The sequence below is a fragment of the Amia ocellicauda genome, chromosome 13, assembly GCF_036373705.1.
Source record: "Amia ocellicauda isolate fAmiCal2 chromosome 13, fAmiCal2.hap1, whole genome shotgun sequence".
Classification (NCBI taxonomy): Eukaryota; Metazoa; Chordata; class Actinopteri; order Amiiformes; family Amiidae; genus Amia; species Amia ocellicauda.
The window spans coordinates 34695608-34718101 of NC_089862.1; the positions used below are offsets into that span (position 1 = coordinate 34695608).

General features: G+C 44.0%; 1 protein-coding gene across 2 annotated transcripts in view; it reads left to right on the forward strand.

Annotated features, from left to right (window-relative positions):
* sh3gl2a (SH3 domain containing GRB2 like 2a, endophilin A1) overlaps positions 1-22494 on the forward strand; it is a 54495-nt gene that overhangs the window by 28960 nt on the left and 3041 nt on the right. The window contains exons 2-8 of one of the 2 annotated variants that reach the window (XM_066720710.1): positions 13257-13325; positions 14288-14360; positions 19828-19971; positions 21043-21176; positions 21390-21548; positions 22027-22133; positions 22366-22490. In XM_066720710.1, coding sequence (XP_066576807.1) covers positions 13257-13325; positions 14288-14360; positions 19828-19971; positions 21043-21176; positions 21390-21548; positions 22027-22133; positions 22366-22490 — 811 coding nt within the window. The remainder of the gene's footprint in view (positions 1-13256; positions 13326-14287; positions 14361-19827; positions 19972-21042; positions 21177-21389; positions 21549-22026; positions 22134-22365; positions 22491-22494) is intronic. The other variant, XM_066720711.1, reaches the window with a different exon arrangement.

Here is a 22494-nt window from a genome sequence, read left to right on the forward strand (position 1 = left end):
TTTCAATGTTGAATTTGGGGATTTTTGAGATGTGTCTGGACCAGAAATAAAACGATTGTAGATTTGAATTTAAATTTGGTACTTAAATGTAATTGTCAATTGGGCATAAAAAAGAAGCCAAAGAACAAATAGCTTCAACTGTAGACTTCACAAAACTCCTTATAACTGCTCACAGCTAATCGTGACCAACTGAGAACAAGGAAGATCCTGATGACCTCTGAACCCTTAACTGTGCATCAACTTCAAGAATCATACAGATGTTTCACCGGTTTATCAAAAATTAATCAATATACAATATATTGATTTATAAAGATAACACTTTAGAATAAGTCTTCCTAGTTACAGTGTATTTACATAGTAGGTACTCAGTAACTACATCTGACCAGTTTTATATAAGTAATCACATGTGTATTTAAGAAAAAACTACAAACGTAGTTACAATTTGTGTACTTACATATACCACTCATCATTTTTACACATTAAGTACGTTGTAATAATACATGGATTTGCCATCCCTCTTTTGACACATGAAATGACATATTTCCTGCTCCAGAGATGCTCCTTATCGGAGGGGAATTCATCAGCCATCTGAAGTGAAGCTGGGCAGCAGGAAAGCGTCCTGTACAGCGAGAAACACGATCCCTGCCATTGTTAAGCGCTCCGCTAATGCAGTGCTGGTTATCTGCAGACCCCTAGGCTCCCAGTGTTTTATGAAACTGTACAGGGAAACTGTGTGTGAGCCCGTGTGAGTATCTGCGTGTCTATGTGTGTGTGCGTGTTTGTGTCCGAGCACAAAATTATATAAAATAAAAGCACCCCCCCTCCCTCAGACGGAGACACGATTGTGTGATGTAGCTGCGGTTATCTGGACTTCCTCCTCCCCCATTCAAACACATTCGCTCCCGAATGCTCGAACACCACCAGCTGATCCTCCTTTGCCTGTTCCCGGGGCACATGGCCACGCTAGGAGCCAGCGTACATTGTTCATCGCAGACTTGTTACATAAGAAACATGCAGTGTTACAAATCTGATTAGAGTCCTGCCAAGAGCATTAGTGACGCAGCATCGGTATCCGGTAATGGCAAATAGCTGGAAATTAAATTGCTGTGCTAGGCTGCACAGCTTAACGTGCAGAGCGAGCTCTCGTCAACCCGAGCGGCCGGTTTAAAATTTTTGGACAACTGTAGGTATTTGAGGGCTCTGCTAGAACAGTCTGGGTTCCCTGTGGGCTGCTGTGGCCGACCCCAGAGATTTCACTCGGGTGAGGAGGTGGATGCTTTTCTGAAACAATAGGGGTGATCAACGCTGAAGGACTGCTCTTGGCAATCTGATCTCTGTCTGCAGACTTGAAGGTTGGCTTAGCGTTGGTATTTTGAGGGTTGTACGTCATTCACATTATCTGAGGGGATGGCCCTGTAGGTCCCTGGGAAATGGTATCTTTGAGATTAGAAACCTGGCCTAACCAGGTACGCTCAGGTGAGTGAAGCTGGTAAATGTGTGAGTTCAGGTCAGGGCTGCTCTGTTCAGCCCAATGCCGGGAGGCCGATTACTGCCAGCGAGTTAAAAATGACACTGTCGAGCTTGTTTGTTGTGTAAGACAAGAAATGGACAAATGTCACTTCTGGGGCCCTGTAGCTCCAAGTGGGAGATGCATGAACATAAGAACATAACATAACATTCGCCCCATTGTGCTCATTTGGTGTCCATTAATAACTAAGTGATCAAGGATCCTATCCAGTCTGTTTTTGAATGTTCCCAAATTGTCTCTTCAGCCACATCGCTGGGGAGTTTGTTCAGATTGTGACGCCTCTCTGTGTGAAGAAGTGTCTCCTGTTCTCTGTCTTGAATGCCTTGAAGCCCAATTTCCATTTGTGTCCCCGGGTGCGTGTGTCCCTGCTGATCTGGAAAAGCTCCTCTGGTTTGATGTGGTCGATGCCCTTCATGATTTTGAAGACTTGGATCAAGTCCCCACGTAGTCTCCTCTGTTCCAGGGTGAAAAGGTTCAGGTCCTCAGTCTCTCAGTAGGACTTTCCCTTCAGACCTGGAATAAGTCTGGTTGCTCTCCTCTGAACTGCCTCTAGAGCAGCGATATCTTTCTTGAAGTGTGGAGCCCAGAACTGTCCACAGTATCCAGATGAGCTCTAACTAGTGCATTGTACAGTCTGAACATCACTGCCCTTGTTCTCAATTCTACACTTTTGACAATATACCCTAACATTGTGTTTGCCTTTTTTATTGCTTCCCCACATTGTTTGGATGGAGAAAGTGAGGAGTCCACATAGACTCCTAGGTCTTTCTCATGCGTTACTTCATCTAGTTCTATTCCTCCCATAGTGTAATTATAGTGGACATTTTTGTTACCTGCATGTAATACCTTGCACTTGTCCACATTGAATTTCTTCTGCCATGAAGCAAGAGAAGGGAGGAGATCACAGCAGTGTCCCACTCCAGTTATTAATCCGAATGAAACTGGCTCCACACCCCCAGCTCTAGCGCAGGATGCTGTGACAGAAGGAGGGCTAGCCAGGGCTAAGAAGCTTATTATTGCGGCCGCTATGTACGGATGCCTCCCTCGCAGTCACTCCATCTGTGAGTGTGTTCCTGCTTTCAGGCCGAGTTATCTGGCCGGTCTGCAGCGCTGTCATAACTGTGGTTTGGATTAATCCGGATTCTTTGTAGATCCGTAGCCTAACAGTCTCTGAACGTGTGTTTTTGGAGGAAGCTTGGTGTCACGGTGTCTTTTTATAGAAAGTGTATCTTTCTTTTTCTGGGGGAAGTTCTGTCCTCTGTTTTAGAAAGGACCCCCCCCCCCCCCAGTTTGGACTAACCATCAAAGTAGATTTAAATAGAGCAATTGAAAGGTTAAACTGAACAATACAATGTTAAAAGCAGGTTTACAGCTCATGTTCAGGGTTAAAGAGTCTCTGGAAAACATTAAACTGATTATCGCACTGGAGTCACGGTACAATTTGCATATCTAAGGGCTCTTCGGTGCCGAGTTATTGCTGGACACCCTTGGGAGACCGTTTCTCTAATTGGCTGCTCTGCGTCACAATGACAAATATAAGCAAAGGTGTCGTCACTATTCAGTGATACAGAGGGGCTTGATCTCTCCAGCTTTGACGCAGTCCTCCACACGAGTGCATGCATGCTATTATGTAATGGTTTCGTTCAATGGCAAAGCCTCGGGCAAAGTCACAGTCCCCCAACTCCCTTCCCTCCCTCCCTCCCTCCCTCCCTCCCTCCCTGCTTGCTATGAATGAACGTGGCGTATTCTCCGATCGAAAGGCCTGCACTAGCAGACGACTCCACATCACGTCACCGAGGGGTCAGCACAGGGGATCAGTTCCGTAAACGTCACCTCCACGGCACCCAGTCCATAAATAACCGGCAAATCTCCCCCCAGTGTTTAATCCCCGCGCTGACACTGCGCTGCCGGGACGTATTTATAGCCCGGGCTGCTGTGCCGGCTTGGGATTAGGTGAGCGCACACGGGAGGTCCCTTGACGGTGTGATGTGAGCAGGATGGCGGCGCCGGTGCTCACACACGTGTGCCGCACATTGTCATCCATGTGACACCACAGCACGCTGTATTGACTTTGCACAGATTTCCTCGCCCCGCAAATCCTCCAGTGCTGCATAATCATGTTCTGCCTGGAGGGTTATTGGTTTTTGAGCTTGCATTAATCCCTCATGTCAGAGAAGTGAGGGAGGACATTAAAAATATTATGAAGTGTTTTCATCTATCACTCCCTCCCTCTCTCTCCCTCTCCAGGAGGGAAGAATCTGAGTATTAACAGAAACCGTTCTGGGTTTTTTGAGGGGACAGACTGAATTTGAGTCTCTTAAATGTGATTCTTGTCACGATCACTAGCCTGTGACTTTTGTGTGAGGGTGGCATTAATATGTGACTCAGCGGTGGCCCGTTGTGTTAAATTGAAGACACCTCTGCCTTACATGTCAATAGGATCAAACACTCTGGCTGATTGAAATACTAATTTATGAGGTTGTGGCATTAGGGGGTGTTTATGTATATGTACAGTATGTGTGTGTGTGTATGTATGTATGTGTGTGTATATATATATATATATATATATATATATATATATTGATTAAAGAAAACGTATTTATAATTACAAACATATACAGTTTTGCAATCTGAAAGTGTGAAAATGCTCGTTTAAGCAGAAAGATTATGCCCTTTAAATATAATTGTTATGTTATTCAGTTAAATATTTTACAATGGTCAGTGCATCTTCCATTAAAGGGAGGTTATTGTCTTTTTGCTTCTAAGCCAAGGTTTTGATGCATTTAGCATTTAATCTGTGCCTATGATTTTCTTAAAGGACACTTTTCCAAAATATATTTCATTATGGAGACTTATTCTACTGTAGCCGAATTTAAGTGTCCTTCTGGCCCGGAGTTGTGTGTGACAATGTCCGGCAGATGTTCCCCTCGTTTCTGCACGCAGTCCTTCCGTGGCAGCTGGGTTTCATCTTATCGCCATCATAAAAATAATAATAATAATAAAAGTATCTATAAAAGCTTGAGCCCTTTTGTTTTGTGAATTTCATTATTAATGCGTCTACCTGCCTTTTAACCCATCGTGAGAACTGACAGAAGTGAAGAACATGCAAGGAAATGAAGCGTCAGATGGCACAAGTCAGTTGTGTCTGCTTTAATCCCAGCCACATGGAGCCGCCTTTGTTTCTCCAGACCCCCCACCGTTTAATGCCATCCTGTAGGAGTTTTAGTTTTTCCTCTCCTCCGTGCCTGGTGGTTTATTTAATTATTTATGGTTTATGCGTTTGTTTTGTTTGTTTGTTCATATTCAATCTGTAAAGTGCTCTGTGGCTTCCCCAAGAAGGGCGCTATATTAAATAGAGTGATTTGATTTGATTGATTGATTAAGGTGCTCTCCATCTATTGTTATCCGTTGCACAAGGGGGAACTTGTTGAATTGAATGTAAAGAAAAGGCACTACATAGAAGACCGAACCGGTATTGTATTAACCACATTGAAAACGTACTTATTGTCAGTGTAATGTAGCTGCATTAAAGAAGGTTAAGCCCTTTCTTGGTACAGTTTACAGACTATCAGGTTGAAGGAAAAGCAGTTTTGACAGTGCTGTGAATCCGATTACCATAGCAACAAGATGAAGTGTTTTGTCACCTTATTTAAAACTTCGCGCACAATGCACTGAAATAAGAGCTCTTCTCGGGAATAGTGCTACTAGATTGACTTGTGAAAAATATTTAAAAAAAATAAAACCGTTAGAAGGACATGCAGCTATTTTCGGCGGTGCAAGAATCCTTCTGTTGTCAGACACGCTTTGCAGTATGAAGCAGGCCGGTACGCTTTCGTATGGAGGTCTGTTTTATTTGTATTGTTTCTGCATATAAAACCTCAAAATCTAGCTGTGTGTTTGACTGCAAAGATAGGCAAAAATATTGAGGACAATCCAGAAAGGACTACAGGTACTTTTCTTTCTTTCAATAAGCAAGAGAGACTAAAAGAAGCTAATTAACTGAGAACAGACGCTTTTCATTGACGCGCTCGCTCCTCCGTGTCCAGAGCGATTAGGCGGGTCGACAGCTGTCAGAATCGCCACGAATCGATTCGGACTGTAAAAGGAAGGTGTCCTGCGACGATAATTTGTGCTTCTCTAAGAACCGCAACAATGAAAACTAACTCTCAGTCTACTTGTATTATCAGAAGACTTCAGCTGGTAGTATTTTTATCCTCTTGCTCTCTTTCCTCCCCCAATTACGAACCCACGGTGACTACCTTGAGTCAGAGCAGTGTGACAGGAAGATCCATTATTCATATTGTGTATCATTCTTTAAAAATACCAACAATAACAACAACAAAAGGACAAAGCTGTCATTTATCATCAGACTTCAATTACTCCATTTTATTCATGGCTTACAGACTTGCACAGATGAAAGGCAATTATTTACCAAAATCCTCGCCGCTTACCAGGCCAAAAGTCTACAGCAGTTAGACACTATACTTATTTATTTTTGTGATACTCAAAAGTACTCTTAACTAAATTTAATTAAATTGAAGAAGTGTGCAGAAGGCCTACAGTTGTATACATTTTAAAATTGTCTATTACAACTTGTTTGTGAAGCTCTTATTTTGCTGAATAGATTTTAGTATCTCCTAGCCTGTTATTGCACACTCAACAAATGTAGAAATTGCAGTTTGACTCGTATCGAAAACTACCGGAAAACCATACGAGGTCAGTTACAATTTGAAATCTCTGAAAAGCGAATGATTTCATTTGCAGCCGGCGTGTTCATGCATTAGGGTAATTTGGATGTCAGTCTCGGGAACTGAATGAAGGCGATATCTGTGAACATGGGAGAGAAGAACCTCTTTCCCCACGAGTCAATGTTTCCAGATGTTTGCTCATCTAAAGCAAGTTTTCTGACTGCTATGGGAGACGAGTACAGTTGAAGGACAGGTTGAAAGCCTCTTGAAAAAGGATAAAAGATCATTAGATGTATAAACAGTATTGTACGCCAAACAAGAGCAACTGAAACTAATCTGAGGGACCAATGTATTATTTAAGTAGTGCCACAGTCAGCATTACCCCTCAGGGTAAAGGTAGAGCACTTCATGCCAGGGAAGGTCCCTATATTTACCTTCTGTGTTCCTGTGAAACGGACGGTATGGTATTTTTGTGACGCAGCCACTTATTATCATTATTCCAGCCTGGTACAAGATCACAGACTATTATGCAGCACCCCAGATGAAGGTCCTGTCACTCAAAAGGAAGTGGTTGGAGATTCATAACTCCTCTTGGGGTACAAATGTGTCATTGTGTTATTTCTGGATATACTGCAGTTTCTTTGAAGAGGCTGCATGTGATGTGGAATGAGAAACAGCGTCTGACATGCTTTGTCCAACGCGTGCAATCTGCAGGACGAGTCAAACAGCTCTGTTTTGGTTTCTTTATATTTTCACTCCAACCTTTCGGGTTCTTTTACCTTGTTTACGGCCTTGTGTCTGCAGCTGCTTCATCCCTCTATTATTAAACCCTGGATGTTGATGTATTTCACATTTATACCCTGCAGTGCAGTTTGTTTCACCAGGTACAGCAGGTAATATAGCACAGTGTAGGCAGCCACTGCGGCACTTACAGTATATCTGCTTCATGAGCAGCTCAGAAGACCACAACGACATGAATCTCCCATGGAAATTTTATTTTTCCAAAATGGCTGCTGCTCGCTCCCCGGGACGTTGACTGTTGACATCGTCGCTGGCACCACAGTCTTCTGCTCTTTCAGGGAGAAATGCCAGAGCAATTCATATCATTAAAAGCCTAAATGAAATGCTAATTACTGAATTAAGTGCTTTTTATGTTGATCATTTACCACTTTGTAGTGCTCAAGGGAACAAAATACCCACATTTATATGTAATACCTTTTTTTAAATAATTCAAGGGCTTTGTGTGACTAAAATTATGTGATTAACGCTGCAGATTTTTCATAATCTAGACCCTCTGAATCCAAAGTTAATGCATTTTCAAAGCAGTGTGACAGGAATGAATTCATTTTTTCAAATAAAATAGAGAAGTTATCACTAGAATCAAATTATGGTATTGTATGAATGACTAGACATTTTGAGAGGCCACAAATATCCATCCATCAAAACCTCTGCTCTCTCAGGCCACAATCACCAGGTATTGAGCACATTTGATTTATCTTGTTCTTCAGTCGAACTGGGGTGTATTTTATGAAAATAAAATTAAGGAAACGGAAAGCAAATTACAACAGATAGGTTATTATTCAAATTGAATAAACGTGAACACCTTATCATCGTATGAATGACCATTTCACTGCTTTGGTGAAAGACGTGAGTCAAGATACCAAGGACTGCAGACAAGACTGACGCACTTACTTGACCTAAACCAGGGAGAGGCCGTTCCAGGAGTCGGACCAGACCAGACCAGGAGATTCCTGAAAATGTTTCTCTTCACTTTTGTCCCTCTAGGCTTTTTCTGGAAGTTTTTAAATCATTAACATTCTGGCCAATCAGGCCAAAGCCCCAAGCTCTTCTGGACTCAAATGGCCAGTTGCTAATCTTGGCCTCCTTAATGTCTGTACTGGATATCTTTCTGTCTGCAGTGTGTCTTGTCTGTGGCATGTCTTTTACCAGCAGTGAGGAGCTTGATCTGGTAAATGGGATCTGTTTTGGATGGTTTTAATTCAATGTAAAGTCTGAACAAAGATATTGTTTATCTGCGGTCGTGGGACTTTCAGTCTTTCCAAATAAATCGACTAAAGAGCAACAGAGCTAAGGTACCGATACAGACTTCGTAATTATAATATCTTGACTCAGCTGGACATGGTAATCAAACCCTTCCTTCCCCTGCGGTCTGGAGCTGGGTTCTCTCACATGCACCCCGATATCTCAATATAGAGAGTACCGCTCCTGTCCGTAGCCCCCTCGGCCCTCCGTACAGCGCATGACTCGCGCCCGGAGCGCAGCAGTGATTAAGTGGGTCGTTCAGCCATCGCGAAGCCCTCGCTTGACAGTCCCGAGTCATTGCTCTCCTGCAGCACAATGTTCAGAGTCATGCGTTGCTGCTGTAGCGCTGTGTCTGCGAGGCTACATGTTTGAACAGCGCGGGGGGGGGGGCGGTGCAAGGCTGTTTGTTTCTCTAAAGATCGTTCTTTAGTTTTTTCCTGGATTTAAACGAGGCTTTTCGACACAGAACCCATCCTGATTTAGTTTTGTTCCTTTCTTTTTGTTAGTAGATATACATTTAAAATGCTGCAGCATCTGGGATTAGAACTGACCTGGTAGAATATAAAGAATTGAATAAGACTGAAATGCAATATTTCTAAAATGAAAAAACACTGTAAAACAACTTGCTCTTTTGCGCTCCTTTGATGTACAATTTTGCTTTACCATAATAGTGATCCTGCAGCACTTTTTATTCTTTGATTAGTTCTTTTTGAATTTTTAAATGGCACGACTTGTGTGTCCATTCCTGGAGATCTGCGTTGCGGTCTTTCTTCGATATGCAATTGAGAAGTTCTCTCCTGTTTCACTTCTGCTAGACCTTGCTGTGGGTCTGCAAGATAAAATGTAAATGAATCAAAACTTAAAAGGAGAACTGAGACGAGTTAAAACCGTCCTTTTACAGAGGGGTCCAAGTCGAGAGGCATTATTGTTTGTGTTGCGGTAGACTGGATTTCAAACTGACCTTTAGTGTTGTTTCATATGTATTGTTACTAAGAATCTGTATTCTGCAAAATGTACCATACCTGAGTGAAGGAACATGATGTATTGGCCCCCTAGAGGTTCATTGGCACTTTTATGACTTATAACTAGCAAAATCTAAAATATCACACATTAATACTCCTGATGTATGCATTTCATATCGCTTTCACAAGGAACAGTGACTGTCGGAGTAAGACTTCCTTAAACATAAATATTTAACACGTGTAAAGTATTAAAATAATGCATAATAATACATGAACAGAAAACAAAAAAACGTCTCCTTTGATCCTTAGAGCCTTAGAGTCCTATGGACGCTTTGCATATTTGATCCCAGTACAGTTTGGCACATATTGATCTCAGCCTCTCTGTGGAGCTGCAGTGTTTCTGCTCTGTACAATGACCTTGTATGGCAATACTGTAAGGACTCGGATGTGCCCGGCATAGTGAGTTATCATTATAATAATAACACCGCAGCCGGGAGGAGGATAATGGCAAGAATAATAATAATACCTGAATGTACGCTTATGTCATGATACCATAAAACCCCACAGTGCTGTTTAAGCAGAATAAATTACACGACAAACACATTTTTAAAGCAGAGTTCTTTAAGTTACAGAGCCAAAACAACCAAACGCGAGCCCCAGAAACACAAGAATAGGAGAAGGAAATGGGGGGGAGGGTTGGTTAGAAACATGTATGGCCGTGTTCTGCTTATTAGCCAAGGGAGAATTCTCCAAAGGATTTGAGTAAGGGGGGAGGGAGTTGGCGTCTGACGTCGGTGCACTGGGCTCCTGGGAGGAGAGCAGCTCGTGACGTGACGCTCTGTGTATAAGCTGCCTTTGCCATCTCTCCTGCAGGGCTGAGCGCACAGCTGGGCCCCCCGCTGCCCCCGCGGCGCCCCCCGGAGCGAGGCAGTCAGCCGGCGCCCTGCGGTGAGCGCACTCTCTCTCCACACGCTCCTCGGGCCGCGTGACTTCCCCTCCCGGCCTCCGAAGACCGAACCCAGATTCTCGTCAGTGTTTATCACCGTCACTCGGTTCATACGGAGGTCAGGAAAAGAGTGGACATCAGAATCATATTATTGTGATTATTATTCAAGACACGGATAGTTGGTGTGTCCTCGCACTGCTCTTTGTTGACCTGAATAAACACCTCTCACTGTCCAGTTTTGATTCTCCCATCAGGAAAAATCCAGATTCTTGATTTTTTTATAATATATTATTGGCAGCAAAATCAGAAACTTGAAGTGCATTTTATTTTTTAGTATTGTTTTGTCCTCTCTCTGAAATTAAGCTACCATGTCAATTTGAGAACGGTCTCATGTCCGGTTCACTCACAGATCTGTTGTTCCTTGCTTGTCATTGCCGAGGTTCGGGAAGATTTAGTAGTGCTGTGAGACCATTACTGAGGTGGCGTGAGTTGTCACAGATGGGCTTTGAAAAGGCTTGCCAGCTCTGTAGAAACACAGAGACTTCCTCTGGCACAGAAAGCACTGCAGCTCAGTGTGGTTGTCTTCAGCCGCCCACCTGGCCACATGCATTACAACCATCGGCTTCTCCCGCAGATCTGCAGTTCGAAGCTTTATACAAAACATTTGGTTCATTTGGGAGATTGAAAGTTTCATTATCCGGACCATTGTCGATCATTGCATTTAGTTTTGACTCCTTTGTTTTTCTGTACAGCTCTGTATCTGGTTTTTAGTTTGTTGCTTCGGCGCTGCTTAACCGCTTTATTTTTAGAAGGCTGAAAATGTTAATGAGATGTGACGGAAGAGATATATTACATTTTCAGCGGAGCACTTGTTGATGTGACATGTTTTATGCTTAATTAATGCTCCATACACATCCAATTTGGATTATTTCAGCTAGTACATCTGGGGATAGACCTCCTTCTCACAACCTGTGACTCATTCTGTCTATCGTCTGATTAAAAAGGGGGCGGAAGAAAAAGTTAATTATAGCACTCAGTCTGTGGTGGATTTAGAGGGAAAGGATGCTCGTATTTCTTATTCAGGCGAATGCCATATCTATATCACCGACTGTTATTGAAGTGGTTTAATTGATGCACAAACCAGCAGACCTGGTGTCAGTGAACAAGTCAATAGTAATTATACTTCCGAGTCCGTACGAATGCAGCAGCTCCTGCTTTCTACTATTCAGTGCAACGATAACTGCACCTTAAGCAGAAAACGATTGCAGACTGAAGCAGTGGTGACAAGAATAACTACATTATACTGTGCTGAAATAGCCCAGCATCTCACAGGTCTTATTGATAGCCAACATTTTGGCCAGAATGACCCTTCCACAATTGGGTAGTCTGTGACTGAAGAGGAGATTGCTGTTCAGTAAAGTGTGGCCACTCAACAGGACGCAGTATGTGTAACTGAGCCTTTAATGAATAATCATTACACACTAAAATAAAGATGTTTTCATAGCCTAAAGCAAAGGCGATTATGCTTGGCGTGACTGGCATCATTCCTCTGCCCACTCCTTCTCCGCTGTTCCTATTCCCTCAGCAAAGATGTGCGAGCGAGGGATACAAAAGAAAAAGAAATGGGTCATGGTTTATGCGAGTTATCTGTGTTTGGAGTCTGTCATTCAGAATGCCTGTCTAGTCTTCCTTTTCTAGTTTCCTTTTCTCTGGCATCAAGTGTTGTTACATCACTCCCTGGAGCAGCAGTGGTTATCCAGAGCACAGTGTGCACTAAAGTATTATTGGGGGGGGGGGGTGATCACAGCATTGTGCGCTGCTGGGCTCGGACTGGGGCAATGTCATCCACATTACATTTCAAATAAGATTTTTATTTTTAGTTCAGTACATGTGAGGAACGGGGGCTGAGAGCATGTTAACCATATGATGCTTTCTGTTGAGATGATCCAGGGACCCTTTATTTTGGTCTGTCCTGGGTCAACGCCCAACTGTGTGTGAGTGGGATGCACTCGGGGGACTGTTGAGGTGGGTTGGCTTGAGGTCAGCTCTTCAGCAAACGGCTCGGTGGATTGTGTGTGTAGCCCTTCGTCTCTGGGGCTGATATAGTAGATGTCTTCACAAACATGGCCCCTTTCTGACTGGGGGAGGAGAAGACTTCAGAGATTTCCCTAAAGGGCAAAATAGAAACCATCAAGGCATTAAGGGAATTAAAAAGTGAGTGCGGTTTTAGTAACAATGTCAGGTACACAACTTATGGCTTGTAGTTCAGCAGATTGCTGTGGTTATTGGGGGAAGCCCATAATGCATCAGCAAGTGTTGACAGTTTACAGATGTAGAGATGCTCATTTGAGTGTGAAAGGTCAGTCTACTCAAGGTCAGGTCCATAACATCTGATGTTAATACACAGGCAAGGTGAACTCATCCTCAGTCAAGTCTCCCGCTGAGTTAATTGAATATTGAACATCATTCAGGGTCGTGGCCTTTAGAAATATATATCAGGGAGACTGACCTACAGGCAGATGATGTCAGAGACCTGAACAAGTTAAAGGGCATAGTCACACACCTGCAGGAGAAGACCAATAATAATAATTTAGAAAAATACTGAATCATTATTTTAGATGAAACGAAACAGGGTCAGTTCAGGCAGAACGGGGTCTTTGTGCAGCGTCCTGTGCTGTTTCCTCCTGAATTACTCAGACGCTGTCCACAGCATAGCTATGTGTAAGGCGAGCCCAGATTGCAGTGCTGTGGGTGAGAGAGATCTTCATTTCAGAGCTTTTCAGGGAGTACACAGTGCAAACCTTTGATGCACCGCTGGTACACGGTCGAGCAGAGCCAAGGTCCACTCGGTGCGGCGTGGATCAGATACGATCTCAGGTTGTCCGGCGCTGCAGCCCTGTCCACAGGACACGCTGTGCTTTGAAACCGTGGAGCTTCTTACACCGTGTGAGGAAGCTAGCAGGACTGGGATCTTATTATAACCAGGGCTTTACCCGCAATGCTGCACTTTGACTCCTCGGCTCTCTTTGAACTCGTGATGCGTTGACGATTATTGATTAATGCTTGTCTGTTTCTGTCCTCTCTTGCAGAAAGTGAGTGAGAAGGTTGGTGGAGCCGAGGGAACCAAACTCGACGATGACTTCAAAGAAATGGAAAAGGTACGATCTTTAGAATTTAAGAACACTTTCATCGCTGTGAATATTGAAGAGCAAATTAATTAATCTCTTAACAATAAAATGTAGTTTTTCTGAGCTACAGGTCTTACAACAGTATGAAGACACATCGGCGAAGGGTACATATAAATCAGTGTCATCAGATAGTACTAGAGCTCAAACCAGTGCTTTTGAACACCACAACTCAGATCATTTAATATTGTTTCGTTATCTACCGAACGTGGTATTTGGTATTAAGCAGTCTGAAGCACAGATGGTGGCCAGCTCATGTTTCAGGGGAAATTACAAAGAGCTTAATTAAAGCGAGCTCTTGGTGTGAACAGAGAAGGGTGGCCTAATTAATTTCCACCACGGTTCTCCCGAAGAGTCGTGGGGAACTCAGTGATGAAATGAAGATCGGGGCAGTCAATCACCCGCTGGAAACAAAGAACACGATAGTCACCCTGACAATGCAGAGAGTTAGCGCTGTGTCCTCGCACACCTTCAGGCCGCAGAGGTAACAGGACAGAATCGCTCATCAGAAAAACAGAGACCGGACAGTTTCCACTCCCTCGGCATACCGTGCTTATTTATCCAGGGGTTTTACGGCCCAGTCCGGGAGCGCCACAGTCCTGCAGGTTGTGTTTGGTATCTTTCAATCATCAATTACTAAAAACTAATAAAGCCAAGCACTGAATCAATTAACTAATTAAGAGTCAGGGGGAAGCCACACCCCAGAAGTGTCTGGTTCCCTCCAGAACCAGGGTTGCCTACCCCTGCTTTGAAGTCACCAGAAAGAACCCCTAAAAGCTAATCTCGCACCCACATTGACCTGGACTTCTTCAGAAAGCTCTCCTTCATGCACTTAAATCTTGTAAATTGTCCCTCACTCTTTTTTCTTTCTCTCTACCACCCTCCGTTTCTCCCTCGCCGTTTAATTTGCTCTGTTTTTTGTTCACTGTGTCTAGAAAGTGGACATCACCAGCAGGGCTGTGTTGGAGATTATGACCAAGACCACGGAGTACCTCCAGCCCAACCCAGGTAAGGGCTCTGAGAGCATCTGCGCCGCTTGAAACGCTGATGGAGCGGGAGGATCTCAAAAAGAGCAACCGTGGCTATAGAAACGCAATCTATTTAGGGAATACAGTAAATAATTGATTAACCTGGCTGTATGAAGTCGCATAAAGCAAATTATAGTCCCATTATAGTCCCTGCCACCGTTCAAAATACTTCTATCTGACATCTGGAGAACGTGGAGCTGATTTTAATAACTTTCAGATTCACTGTGATGAGAAGGGGTTTTTTCTTCTCTAGATACAGAGACCCCCATCACCCCATAAGGGGAATCTGCTGTCATGCTTTCTGTGCTCCTCCAGGCTTTGAAAAGAGACTTGAAATCTGCTTAGGGGAAATTAAAAACTGTAATTAGTGTAGTGTAGGGTGTTGGAAGAGCAGGAGCCCTTTGACACCACTAAAGATGGAGTCCTGAACCTGTGTTCACGGCGTCTCCTCTGGACGGCGGCCCACCAAGATCTCCGGTGTCCTCTCGCCTTGATCCGGGGCGCATGTGTCGTCCTCTAAGATGTTTAGTGTCAGGACGGCTGTCTTTATTGTACAATGTGACCAGAAGGACTCTGGCGTTTAAGTGCCAGCGGGAGGCCTGGCACAGTTCCCAATAACACTGTCCATTCTCGGACTACCTAGACAGCCCAAGGAGCTGCTCTTACTGCCCATGCCAGTCTGCCGCTAGAGACTCCTGCTGACATTGGCTAGAATTCAACCAATGGTCTTCAGGCTTGGACGTTTGCTTTTTGAGCACAGTCCCCAGTTGTGTACCCTTGACCCTGAAGAGCAACAGCACATAACACAAGATTTAGACAGACGTTTCTCAAAGATGACAGAGCCTTATATTAATTGTGTGCTATAGAAACGTACCTTTTGGCATCTTATCTGTATAAATAATTAGACTTCCTAAAAGACTTCCATCTCTTGTTTTTTCTTTATTTCAAGGTGAAAAGACTGACACGTGAGCCAAGAACTTTGCTTTGGTTCATGTTAAACTGTATAGGGGGGCATGTGGAGTAGCGGAAAATGACCCATTTAATTGAGGGTGAATCAATCAATTAAACAATCAAACAAGGAAGGATTAAACTGAGTTTTGCTCTCTATATATCTCGGCAATGATCTCTGAAACCATTCATACAGTTGAGAAATTAAGATTGAATTAAGTAAATATGATGCTGATGGGCAGACAGTGGTTTTGTAGGCCTCTTTAAATCCCTGCCTGCTTTCAACCTACTAACAATGAATGCTCAACTGTTCAATTGCGCGAATAACTGGTTCAGTGAAGTAACTGAGAAGACCCTGTCACTCTCCAGCCCCGGGGAAGCCCACCACTCAATTCAGAACGTAGTTGGAATGAAAACCAGGAGACCCTGGGCATTTTGAGGAGCAAGAGAGGGTGTCAGCTCAACAGTGCATTACAGTCCAGCCTGTGGAAATCTGTGCCTCATGAAGCACACTCTTAAGTGTTTCATTATCATTTCCTTTATTCAAGAAGAGATCAAGTACACAGACCACCGGTTTAAGAAATAATGGCTTTTTCCTGGTTTGGCTTATCTTCAAAAATTGTCTGGCGAACAATAGACACGGCTCTGCCTTTCTCTTAAGAGAATGAAGAGCCACTCAAAGCGTTTTTATATTCAGACCCTGAAAGACACACTCGAAAGTATGAGCACCTGAAGAGGCGGAGAAAATCCCCAAGCGTTGTTCACGGTGTACTGTCTGAGCTTGTTTTCGGGCTCCGAATGACCTCATGCTCCTGACAGGGACGTTCACATAGCAGGGGTGTGAACATCTAGTTAAAGTTCAATTGCACTGAAATAAAACCAGTTCAAATATTGCTCATCTCCTTTTTCATAGTTTTCTTCATGTTTTTACTGTTTTGCCTTGGAAAAGATTCTGGCAATGTATGTATTGCGAGTCACTTTTAAAAATGATGCTGAAGAGAACAGTGCATGCATAAACATTTCTACCACTGGGAACTGGGAATCTCCTAAGATTTCTATAATTTAATTCCTCAGTACATATAAAGAATATATTGTATATGGTGTATATATGTGTTTGTGTATATATATATACAGTGGGGGGAAAAAAGTATTTGAACCCCTGCTGATTTTGTACGTTTGCCCACTGACAAAGAAATTATTTCTATGAGTCTATAATTTTAATGGTAGGTGTATTTTAACAGTGAGAGACAGAATAACAACAGCTCCTAATCTCAGCTCGTTACCTGTATAAAAGACACCTGTCCACAGAAGCAATCAATCAATCAGATTCCAAACTCTCCACCCTGGCCAAGACCAAAGAGCTGTCCAAGGATGTCAGGGACAAGATTGTAGACCTACACAAGGCTGGAATGGGCTACAAGACCATCGCCAAGCAGCTTGGTGAGAAGGTGACAACAGTTGGTGCGATTATTCGCAAATGGAAGAAACGCAAAATAACTGTCAGTCTCCCTCGGTCTGGGGCTCCATGCAAGATCTCACCTCATGGAGTTTCAATGATCATGAGAACGGTGAGGAATCAGCCCAGAACTACACGGGAGGATCTTGTTAATGATCTCAAGGCAGCTGGGACCATAGTCACCAAGAAAACAATTGGTAACGCACTACGCCGTGAAGGACTGAAATCCTGCAGCGCCCGCAAGGTCCCCCTGCTCAAGAAAGCACATGTACAGGCCTGTCTGAAGTTTGCCAATGAACATCTGAATGATTCAGAGGAGAACTGGGTGAAAGCGTTGTGGTCAGATGAGACCAAAATCGAGCTCTTTGGCATCAACTCAATTCGCCGTGTTTGGAGGAGGAATGACCCCAAGAACACCATCCCCACCGTCAAACATGGAGGTGGAAACATTATGCTTTGGGGGTGTTTTTCTGCTAAGGGGACAGGACAACTGCACTGCATCAAAGGGACGATGGACGGGGCCATGTACCGTCAAATCTTGGGTGAGAACCTCCTTCCCTCAGCCAGGGCATTGAAAATGGGTCGTGGATGGATATTCCAGCATGACAATGACCCAAAACACACAGCCAAGGCAACAAAGGAGTGGCTCAAGAAGAAGCACATTAAGGTCCTGGAGTGGCCTAGCCAGTCTCCAGACCTTAATTCCATAGAAAATCTGTGGAGGGAGCTGAAGGTTCGAGTTGCCAAACGTCAGCCTCGAAACCTTAATGACTTGGAGAGGATCTGCAAAGAGGAGTGGGACAAAATCCCTCCTGAGATGTGTGCAAACCTGGTGGCCAACTACAAGAAACGTCTGACCTCTGTGATTGCCAACAAGGGTTTTGCCACCAAGTCGAAGGGGTCAAATACTTATTTCCCTCATTAACATGCAAATCAATTTATAACTTTTTTGAAATGAGTTTTTCTGGATTTTTTTGTTGTTATTCTGTCTCTCACTGTTAAAATACACCTACCTTTAAAATTATAGACTGATCATTTCTTTGTCAGTGAGCAAACATACAAAATCAGCAGGGGATCAAATACTTTTTTCCCTCACTGTATATGTGTGTGTGTGTGTGTGTGTGTGTGTGCCTTCATTAAGATGTCTGTTTTTACCTTTTTCTAGTAAAGAGTAATGTGATTTGATGTGTCAGCCTCCTTCCTGACCTTGTATTGTTGACACTCCTTCTCTCACCTATCCCAGGCGTACACTGTGAACCGTCTGTAGCCACAGTGACACTTTAATAAAAACAAGCGATCACACCACACAGTCTATCAGCTGCAATAAGTATGAAGATTGATAGCTGTGAAAACTCATGTATAATCTAGAGTTTCCTGCATTATGCATAAATCTCTTGCAACAACTGGCTTTGAATACATCCAATATTTTATCCCGGATGCACAACTGTCGCCCACACCTTGTTCGCTGTTTGAGTCTGGTGAATGACACTGAATCATACTTTAAATAAACAAGACTTGCATCACAGTGTAGAAACACCTGCAGGGAGATTCGGGGAGGTTCTTCTCACGTGTCAGTAGATACTACCCACTTTGCCCAATTATCTCCCATGCACTCCTCGTAAAAACAAACCAATCCCTACTTTCAACTTGTAATTCCGCATTTTTTATTGTGTTAAGTACTCTGTGTCTGCTGTCAACGAAGAGGTAACCAAAGTTAAAGACCGTAAAATCATTCCAGGCCCATTTTGTGGCAGCCAATTATTGAATTAAATCAGGGGTTCGTAAAGTGCGGCCCGGGGACTAAATGTGGCCCTCGAGGATGTTTGGTGCGGCCCCCCAAAGCAAACCTTCAACCCCCCCTTTTCTGAAACTTTACTGAATTTTTACACTTCCTGAACATTATCTGTTACAAAATGCACTTTGGGGGAAAATAATCAAACAACAATTAGAATTGAATGAATGTTCCCTAACAAAAATGTATAGGAAATAAAAAGGTATGATTTGGGACATATTTAGTTTTCTTTGGTGGTTAATTTTCTACTGTGGCCCCCCCATCCCATGCAACCTCCGGAAATTGGTCCTCCATCACCAGACATTGGGAACCCCTGAATTAAATAAATATTGTTGACATGAGACATCCAAATAAAGCACTTGTTAAGACATCTGTTAGCACCATTTAATGCACAATTCTACAGCAAACGCGAAGTGCATTGTTCCTCTCTCCTCAGGTGTTACTCACACACGTTTGTGTCATATACACTCTCCAGTTACTCTCCAGCATGTGATTTCTACTGGTTTTTCATCACCCAGCTTAACTGCACCGCTTGCGTTGCCTGTGCACCCTGTAGACTCCTGATGTCGCGCTGGAGGGCTTTTGTTTCTTCTTTTCTAAATTAACTGTGATGTCTCACCTGAAGGAGTTGAATTACAATGTCATGCAAATTGCATTTTACTCCCGTCTGGAGACACAGATATTGTTCAATTTAGAAAGTAACAAAACAGCGGAAAGAGGAAGGGAAAATAAGTCAGTTGAGAAGATTTATGAAGAATTTGGATTTAAAGGGACAATATTCCCCTCACAACTGGGTGACACAGAGCAGTGGGAACTGGGAAGTTGGAGAAATTAACTTGTCATCCCTCTTTGAGAGCGAACTGTATTTTGCTGCAGCAATGTTAGTGTCTGTTTGTGTGTGTGCATTCAGCCACAGCTGTAGAGTTGTCCGTTTTTCATTTTTATCGTCAGCCAGAACTGATGATAAAGATCGCTTGTACATCTCTGGCCTCAGGCAGCGATGACAGAAATTCTAACCTGCAGTTACTGGGACGGATCGGCTACATTTAACACTATGCACATGGGATATATTTATCCTCCAGGACTGGCAGAGCTTTGCCTGACGGGAACGCACACAGTTCCCCCGTAGCAAGGTAATATCGATGCCTTTTGGGTGACGTGGGACAGATCACAGGGATAGCATTTCTGTCACTCTCTCCTCGAAAGCTGATGCAGTGGTATTAAAACCCATTTTCCTCCCTGTCCCCGCAGCCTCCCGGGCAAAGCTGAGCATGATCAATACCATGTCCAAGATCCGAGGTCAAGAGAAAGGTCCCGGGTACCCACAGGCGGAGACAGTGCTGGGAGAAGCCATGCAGAAGTTCGGCAGGGAACTCGGGGACGATTCCAACTTCGGTAGGTGAAACACAGCACATTAAGTCCTCTTTCAGGGGTGGCAGTCTTGACACGGAGTTCCAGTCACCGAGTCCAACCGATCGCTCCGACGCGGCACAGCAGAAGACGTGGGCAGGGTGGGTTATTGGACTGGCTGCACGCCCAAGACTCAGTAACCAGAAAGGACACGTATGCGGCTCAGAGGACGTGTGACTGTGGAGGCTGGTGCTTCGACTGAAAGTTCACTTACACCAAATGCTCGGTTGGTGCGATAAAGCCCTGTCTGGAGACGCAGCTGTCATTCAGTTGAGAAAGTAACCAAAAAGAAAATAAAAATCAGCCGAGAAAATGTACAATGAATTCGGATTTAAAGAGACAATATTCACCCTCAAGAGCGGCTGTCACAGAGCAGGGTCCCAGCTGGAGACGATAACTCATCAGACAGAGCAAATTTTATTGTGCTTTTCAGTATATTCTTCCACTGGCTGCTACCTCCTGAAATCCAGAAAATAAATAATCGGGAAGCCCTTTATGCATCATCCTTTATGGCCAGTTAACAGATCCCTCCCTTTGGAAATACCAGCCAAGAATTTTACATTTTAAACAGCCTTAAAGAGCTTTCGGATAGAGACATTAATATCTAAAATTAAATCCCCATAGCACTGTGTATCCTCTCCTGCCTTACAGAAACCCCACACTGAGCTCCGCTGCTCCCTCTGGTGGTGCAGTGAGAGCATGACCACATTCAAAAATCAGGAAAATCAACAAATGATAAGTTAATTGCATTGAGAAGTCATTTGCCTGTAGGAGATTAAAATCTCAATTATTTTCTATTGCTGAGATCAACATCACACCTCGTTGCAAAAGTCCAAATGTCTCCGATCGAGAATACACACTCGGCACGCACCCAGAACAAAGACACTGAACTAAAATACGAATATCTTAGTCCTGAATCCCTAAAAACAGTTCAGCCATTAGATTGTAGCTAAAGGAGCCTAAATGTCACTTGAACACTCATGGGAGTTTACTTTGCAGAAGAGGTTTTCTGGTTTTGATCGGCCCCTGGGATGCTTCTGTGTCCTGCTTCTCTAGGTTTCGCTCTCATCGACGCTGGGGAGGCCATGCGGGAGCTCGGCGAGGTGAAGGATGCTCTCGATATGGAAGTGAAGCAGAATTTTATCGACCCCCTGCAGAACCTGCACGACAAAGACCTCAAGGAAATACAGGTAAATAAAGACGAAGGGGGCGATGTAGAGTTATTATCATCATCCCATTTGTGGAACTTGGTTTAAATTCGATCGCTGACATCATACAAACAATACATGAAGGCTGACTGGGGAGGTTTAGATGAGGTCATCCTTGTATATGCAGCAGAAGAGCAGTTTGGGTCAGTCTGGACCTGGGCACAGCGTTACCCAGAATCCCTTGTGCTCTTTCAGCATCACTTGAAGAAGATGGAGGGCCGGCGTTTGGACTTCGACTATAAGAAGAAGAGGCAGGGCAAGCTGCAGGACGACGAGATCAAGCAGGCCCTGGAGAAGTTCGACGAGTCGAAAGAGGTGGCGGAGCAGAGCATGTTTAACCTGCTGGAGAGTGATGTAAGGACTCTGTTTACTCTATCGGCCTGCGTTCGTGTGTTTGGGGGTGTTTTGTGGGGTACCCGTGATGTGTGTGAGGCAGCTGCACTGGGTTGAGATTAGCCCATGGGGAAATGCATTTGGTAAACATAACATAGAACTGAATCGAATAGATTAAATCTGAATAGAACTGGGTCTCCTCATCGCAGTCTTTATTTTTCACAGCACAGCCCCTAATAAAATTAGCATCTTTGTTAGATCCATAATACATGTGGCACAACACCCTGCATAAACATGAGCCCACACAACCACAGCAGGGTGCTTGTCTTACAGCAGAAACCAAAGGAGAAATCCTTTCCTCAACCCAGGCTTTTCTACTCCTGATGATTATTATTAATAATTATAGTGCGTCCATTAATCAAGTCCTGGAAAATAACGATTTTCAGTTCATACAACTGTACGTAACAGTCGTCCCTCCGGCTTCTTGTGTCTGCATTAGCAGATCGAACAGGTGAGCCAGCTGGCCGCCCTGGTGCAGGCGCAGGTGGAGTACCACAGGCAGGCCACCGAGATACTGCAGCAGCTGTCCAGCAAGATCGAGAACAGGTCAGTGTGCCGTCCCTCGGGTCCTGCGAGTTCGACAGCGAATCGGCTTCCGTTAATATCGTTGTGCGGCGTCCATCTTGGTGAAAAATTAAGACGCAGAACATACCAAGATGAACTGAAGCTGGTGACGGACAGGGGTTCTGTTAAACAACTGTAACTCTGGAGTATAACGTGGCGTCTCAACTCGGCCTGTTCACTTTTCATTTTGGCTCCTTTCCTCAATGTCTCGCAGAATAAGGGATGCTTCCAGCAAGCCCAGGAGAGAGTACATGCCCAAACCTCGCATGGTGATGGAGTTCACTCCGAGCGAGAACCAGAACGGAGGGATCGCTCACAGCGGATCTGCCAAATCCCCGGGTAA